This window comes from Heterocephalus glaber, unplaced genomic scaffold (genome assembly GCF_053883595.1).
Source record: "Heterocephalus glaber isolate CG9 unplaced genomic scaffold, H.glaber_assembly_v1.0 deba00001744, whole genome shotgun sequence".
In the NCBI taxonomy this organism is placed as follows: domain Eukaryota; kingdom Metazoa; phylum Chordata; class Mammalia; order Rodentia; family Bathyergidae; genus Heterocephalus; species Heterocephalus glaber.
In genome coordinates, this window is record NW_028258450.1 from 6,368,160 (window position 1) to 6,375,075 (window position 6,916).

General features: G+C 52.4%; 1 protein-coding gene across 1 annotated transcript; it reads right to left on the minus strand.

Moving 5' to 3' along the window:
• Positions 1-2,955: 2,955 nt before the first annotated feature.
• Klk4 (kallikrein related peptidase 4) lies at positions 2,956-6,305 on the minus strand. Its single transcript, XM_013066199.3, has 5 exons — positions 6,242-6,305; positions 5,135-5,498; positions 4,703-4,953; positions 4,494-4,630; positions 2,956-3,364 (listed from the first exon to the last, which is right to left on the minus strand). The coding sequence occupies exons 1-5, from the start codon at positions 6,303-6,305 to the stop codon at positions 3,212-3,214; spliced, it is 969 nt and encodes a 322-aa protein (XP_012921653.1). The 3' UTR covers positions 2,956-3,211.
• Positions 6,306-6,916: the final 611 nt, after the last annotated feature.

A 6,916-nucleotide genomic window follows, 5' to 3' on the forward strand; every position in this document is an offset into this window, starting at 1 on the left:
CATCGCGACTCCCTCTTAGGCTTGGCATTTCTGTGGCTGCCTGTCCTGCCTACTGCAATGCAGTCACCTTCCAGAAGCCCAACCTCTGAATGCCGAGGCTTTTGAGGGACATTCAAAATCTAAACCATAACACTCCTGGTTCCCTTCCTTTATTTCTCCTTTATCATTCTCACTAGGGGCTTATCACCCATATTAATCCACTAGGGAACAAATTTTTGGCATTGGCGATATTCTCTAGTGCAGGCCTATTTTCTACTCCATTACATTTTCTCTTTAATATTGTCTTCCTTCTCTCTTTTTCTTTTTTCTTTTTTTTTTGGTACCGGGGATTGAACTCGGGACCTTGCGCTTGCGCAGCAGGTGGGGAAACCACTGAGCTAAATCCCCGGCCCCTTCCCTTTTTGAGTTTATTTTGCTGTTATTTTTCTTACATCTCGGGATGATTGAACCATCAGCTCATTCTCAGTTCTTTTTCTCTTCTAATGTACGTGCTGATGGCTGTGTATTTCTCTCCAAGCACCATAGTGGGGACATCTAATAAATACACGCTGCGTTTCTTTAACATTTGGTTCAAAGTATTTTCTAATTTCCATTGTATTTCTTGTTTGAGATGTGGGTTCTGTAGAAGTGTTCCTTTAAAATTAAAGCACACAGCTATAATGTCCTGGCCATCATTCTGTCATGATTTCTAGCTTAATTACACCGTGGTCAGACAACCCTACTCTCTCTATCACAATTTTGAATTCTGTTGCGACTTGTTTCGTGGCAAGTCTCAATATGAGGTTCATTTTTATAAATGCCATGTGTGGTTGTTAAATTGAAGTATAATTTGTATTGAGGCATACACAGCATGGGTTTCAAGCATACAATTCAACACGTTTTGACAAATACCTACACCCATGGGATCATCACTCCTGTAAAGTTCTAGAAAATCCCAATCAACCCAGAAAGTTTCCTCATGCCTGTTTCCATACCTACTCCCTCCGCCCCATCCCAGCAATTAGGCGACATTGGTTCATTTTGCCTGTTCTAGAATTTCACACAGATGGAACCAAACGGTGTGTGATGGTTTGTGTCTGGCTTCTTTCACACAGCGTGGTGATCTTGAGCTGCATAGACTTTGCTGCCTGTGTTGTGAGTTTGCCTCTTTTCATTGCTAGCTGGTGCTCTGTGGTGTGGATTTCATTTCCTTCTTCATTCACCTAAGGAGTGGATGCTTGCTTTGCTTCCAATTTGACTATTATGAATAAAGCCACTATGAACATTCTTAGGCAATTGTTTAGGTATTTTTTCCATGGCTCCCATATAAATATGTAGGAGTGCAATTGCTGATCACGAGGAAGACATATGTTTATCTTTCTAAGAGTCTGCCACACTTTTCCAAAATGACAGTAACCATTTTCCACACGCACCAGCAAAGCATGAGAGTTCCAGCTGCCCTACATATGAGATGTGATCAGGACATATGGTGAATGCTTAAATTTGAAAAATTTTATTACAGTTAAGGACACAATGTCACTAATTTCCCTAAAAATATTCCCCTTTGCCTTGCTTAGTTGTGCTGTTGTGGCCACCTCAATGTCCCGAATTGCTTCAAAACATTTACCTCCATGATCCATTTTGACTTTGGGGAAGAGGCAGAAGTTGCACAGTGCCAGATTTGGTGAATAAGGTGGATGAGGACAACATAATGTTTTATTTGACAGAAATTGTCAAATAAATTGTCAAATAAGGCAGCCATGAAAAGACACCCACGAGAAAGGACTTCCGGAACTGCTTCAGAAAGTACCAATAAGGATGGGAGAAGCGTGTTCACAGTGAGGGGAGTATTTTGAAGGGAATTAGTGGTGATTTCTTTCTTTTTTTTTGGTATCGGGGAACGAACTCGGGACCTTGCGCTTGTGAGGCAGGCAGCAGAACCACTGAGCTAAATCCCTGGCCAGTGGTGATTTCTTTTACTGTAATAAACCCTAAAGATTTTTTTATTTAAACATATCATATTTTTATCACACTGAATGACCAGTATTTGCTGCTGTCAATCTTTTTGGCCTCAGCCCTTCTGGCCATTTAGGGTGTATTTTGAAGAGACCCTATATTCTGCAGATACTGTTCTATACATGCCCACCAAGTAAATAAAGGCTGCCAAGCATGGCCAAACCCTCAGTACCCTTATTGATCTTTCTCTCTGCCTCCCTCCATCTCTTTGGTGGTGGGGATGGAACCCAGGCCTTGTGCATACAGGCTGTTGGTCCACCAGAGGTAGATCCCCAGTCCTTTTGTACATGTTTATCTTGCTTGTTCTGTTATTTTCTACAGGCACTGTAAAAATTTCTTTTGATGAGTCAGAATTAGTTGGGTTTACCTTTAAGTGTTTTACCTCTTTTATAGATTTGAGGATCTATTCAAAGATACATAACATTTGACTATGTTCTTATGGATGGATTCACAAATACTAACCTTATAAATATATCCTAGCCTATAAATTCTCACGGGTACATTCTGACTAGGAGAATTTGTCAGTGAAGAGTCTGATAGGAATTCCTATTTTCCTTGGACCTGGGTCCTCCCTTCTCGTTCATGACCCTGTCTTCAATTCTCTCCATCTTCATTCTCCACCTACAGCACCAGGGTCCTGGGCAGACAGAGAGTAAACGTTCTTAAATTTGCTCCAACAAGACAAAAATGAAAACAGGACCATCATAGTGGAGCAGTGAACCTCAGGAACAAAATTCTGTGAATTCATAACTTCCTGAATTGACTTTGCAGAAACCTGTAATACCCACAGAGCTGGTTTCTCTTGACCTCCCAGGTAAGAGTAGCTCTCTCTATACCCTGTGGCCTCCTGGGGGAAACTTCCACTTCCCAATGGCAAAACCAGGTCCTAGGTGGAAAATCTATTTGCCAGGATACCTTGAATAGGAAAGAAATCAAGGATGGCACTCTGAACAGAAGCTGTACTTTTCTTACACTTTATTTCCGGAGCTTGAGGAAGAGGACAAAAGGGTAAAACCCCTGAAAGGCTGAGTAAATATTATGCCACGAGGGGTGCAGGTAAAGGTTGTAGGTGGGATTAGGCTCTTGGGTCCGAGGGAGAAATGATCTGAGGGTCCGACTCCAGTGAGGGAGGAGGAGCTGGGAGCCTGGAGTTCTGAATTCTCCCAGCAGGATATATCAGCTTCAAGGTCAGCTTCACGGGGTCCAGGCCCCATGGCTAACTGGTGTGCATGGTTTGCTGTATCCAGTCAGTGAATTTGCAGAGGTTGGTGTAGACGCTCGGTGAGCCAGGCTGGCCACACGGGATGTGTCCTAAAGACACAAGGCCCTGCAGGGACCTGTTGCACACCAAGGGCCCCCCAGAGTCACCCTGTTTTGGAGAGAGAGAGAATCAGAATCCAAAACCCTGAGAAGTGGGAGATGTGGGATCGAGAGGAACCAAAGAAAAAAACCATACCCCAGGCCTGGACGTTCCAAGCCAGGCCCCGACCTGTCCGCCCCACTCCCTAAGCCTGCATAGCTGGTGGCTTCCTTTGCTGTTTGGTCTGTGTCTGCCCATCCTTTGTCTCCTTCTATGCCTTGTCTTTCTGTACCTTCTGAGTTTTCCTATTTCTCCTCTGTCTCGTCTCTGTTAGTCTGTCTACAAGAGGTGATCAATTTTACAGTGAACGGTTAAATTTTCTAAAACTTCTTATAGTAAAAGACATGTTGGGATTAATCCCCTTCAAAATTCTCCCCCTCGCTTTGAGCACTCCTCTCAGTGTCTGGACAGTTTCTGAAGCAGTTCCCGAAGTCCTCTTTCATGAGTGTCTTTGGGAGATGTGATCAAAATCATAATGAATGCTGCTGTTGAGCGCCATCCAACTGGAAGGGGGGCTATTGAAAACATGACCCTGTGTCCTCATCCACCTCATTCACCCGATCTGGCATTGTGAGACTTCTGCCTCTTCCCCAAAGTCAAAGCGATCATGAAAGGTAAACATTTTGAATCGATTCAGGACACTGAGACGATCACGACAGTGAAACTAAAGAGGCTCAGGAGAGAGGATTTCCAGAGCTGCTTCAGAAAGCGGCAAGAGGTTGGGGATGTAGCTCAGTGGTGCCGCGCCCGCCTGGCAAGTGCAAGGTCCTGAGTTCACCTGGGTAACAACAACATAAAAAAAAGTGGCCGGGGATGTAGCTCAGTGGTTTTGCTGCCTGCTGCACAAGCACAAGGACCTGAGTTCGATCCCCGGTACCAAAAAAAAAAAAGATAAGTATGTTGGAAGGGACGGGTAGCACTTTGAGGAGGATTGAAGGCAATATGTCGTGTACCGCGATAATTTCTTAGTTTTTGACTATTCGCGCTGTGTTTTGATCACACGTGGTATTTTTCTCAGGAGTCTCTGTCTCTCTCTCTATCTCCGCTTCTCTCTTCCGTTGCCCCGCTCTGTACTCCCGTGTCTGCCTCCATTCTCACAGCGTGGCCTGCGTGGCCTGTCCCCGTCCCCCCGACTCACGTGGCAGGAGTCCCTGCGGTTCGGCCCTCCGCCGGCACAGAACATGCTGTAGTGGTACACGGAGTCGTAGACCTCGCTGCAGACCTCCTGGGGCGCCACGGAGATGTTCACGCACTGCAGCCGGCTGGGCAGTCCGCCTGGGGCACAGAGCTGGGTCAGCGGCCTGCGATGCGCAGCCCGGGGTGGGGGTGGGGCTCCCCGCCGCTCACCGTTGGCCAGGCGGCCCCAGCCGGAGACCAGACACGCGTCCCCCTCCACGGGGCACCGGGAGGCCACACTGATGCTCCGGATGGTGCTGGACTCGGGCACCGCCTCTTTCAGCTTGATGAGCATGAGGTCGTTGGCGAAGGCGGGGTTGTCGTACTCGGGGTGCCGGATGGACAGGAGGGGCTCCAGGACCCGGCTGCCCGGCTCGTGGCTGGTCCCGAGGTTGTGCAGCCCCAGCCCCACGCTGTAGGAGCTGAGGGCAGTGGGCAGGTGAGGGCTGCGGCCCGGCTGGTCCGCGCATCCCGCTCCCGTCCTGCGCTCCCCCGCGCTGGAGGGGGAACCTGCAATTCGGCTCCCTGGCCTCAGTCCGCGCCCGGCGGGGTCTCCGCCCCGCGCCCCCCCCCCCCGGCTGAGCCCGACGCAGCCGCACTCACTCCAGCAAGCAGTGCGCGGCGGACAGCACCCACTGCGGGTGCACCAGGACCCCCGAGCAGAACAGTTCGTTGTCCAAGAGCAGCGCCGCCTGCCAGGGCTGCGAGTGCGGGGCGCAGTCCTCACCGTTGATGATGTGGCTGCCGGGGTGCGAGGACCCTGCGGGCGGACGCAGGGCTGAGATCCCGCCCGGGAGGCGGCTCGGGGCTCCCGGGGACGGGGCCAGTGCGTCAGGGGCCGGGCCACGGCGTGAGGTGGGGCAGGGATTCAGGGATGTGGTCCTCCTTTGGGCCCCAAACGGGGCGTGACCACGGGGCGTGGCCAGTGCTTCCGGGGGCGGGGCACGGAATGGGGTGTGGCCAGGGGCTGGGGCGGCAAGGCTTTAGGCGTGGTCGTAGGGCGTGGCCAGGGCTTCTGGGGCGGGGCCACGGCTTGGGGTGTAGTCAGAGATTCAGGGGCGTGGCGAGGCTTTGGGGACAGGGTCAGGGAGTCGGGGGCGTGGCCCTGGCTAGGGATAGGCTCAGGGTGCAAATTGATGTGGGCCTGGTCTAGGGCGGGGCCAGGGCTTCAGGGGCGGGATCTGAACTTTGGGGCGGGGCCAGGGCTTTAGGGAGGGGGTCGGGAGGCAGCCCAGGGCTTCTACTGCCTCGGTGAAGGGTTGTAGTTAGGACCTCAAGCATAGTTGTGGTTCCCGAGGTGGACACAGGGTCCTTGGGATGAGTTAAGGTCTGGCCTTAACCGGCCTTCCCCTCCAATTTAGCCAGTCACACGTTGCCACACCAGCCACTGCCCATCACACACACACACACACACACACACACACACACACACACAAAATGGGTCCCCGGGGTCCCAGGGCTGGCCACCCGGGAAGCAGCACTGGTCCTCAGCAAAGGGCCGTTCCCGGAAGCCCTGACGCTCCGGGGGGACTCAGGCACAGACTGTCAGGGCTGGGGCCTCAGGAACACCCGTGCCTTTCAGGGACAGCCGCACACCCGTCACTCACACAAGCACCTCGAGGGGGAGTCACACGTGGGCAGCCTCAGGGAACGATCACATCGTGGTCTCACACGCAGCAGCGTTGCCCACAAAATGTCACACACAGGTACCTGTGACCCCAAGGACGAGGTACCCCAGAAGCCAGCCCCAGGGGTTTCCTGCTGTGACCATCATGCCGGCACCTGGGGATGTGGGGACTCGGGTAAATCTGGGGACTTTCAGCCCAAGTGTTTCCATCCCTCCCCACCCCTCTTTCTCTCCTTCCTTTCCTGGGATGTTGGGGGGCAGCAGGATCCTTCAGCATCCAGCACCCCTATGCCTCACTGAGAGTGGGTGGGGAGGAGGGGACAGAGAAGGGGCCAGCCACCTGTGACAGGGAGGAGGGGGTGCAGGCAGGGACCCTCAGAAACAAAGACCAAGAGGAGCAGCGCATTTGAGAGATCCGACCTGAGACAGGCTGAGCAAACAGACTTGGGGGAGAGGCGCCTCTAAGCCGGGAGAGAGGGGGCCCTGGGTCAGAAGATGAGGAGGTCCCCAAGGAGGCTGAGGATCACGGTAACACACAGCTGCCGGGAGCGTCAGGTCACAAGGCTACCCTGCTTCCAGGTGGGGACCTGGGCTGCTTACCTGGCCGCCTCAGGGCTCCTGGGCTCTGCTGCCGTGCCGGGCTGTGCCGAGTGGCCTCCCGAAGCAGCCCCAAGGGGTTTATAAGCCATCAGTCGGCTGGCCTGCCCCCCACGGGCCCATTCCAAGGGGCAGGTGCTGAAGCTGCCAGGGCCATCTCT

Bases quoted from the DNA above. Each gene is read 5' to 3' on its own strand.
- Klk4 (XM_013066199.3), bottom strand. From the start codon at position 6,305: ATGATGGTCACAGCAGGAAACCCCTGGGGCTGGCTTCTGGGGTACCTC. The intron at 5,499-6,241 runs GTACCTGTGTGT...TTGCCGCCCCAG, and splicing joins CCTCGTCCTTGGGGTCACAG to CCCCTGGCCACACCCCATTC. The intron at 4,631-4,702 runs GTGAGCGGCGGG...TCTGTGCCCCAG, and splicing joins CTGGGGCCGCCTGGCCAACG to GCGGACTGCCCAGCCGGCTG.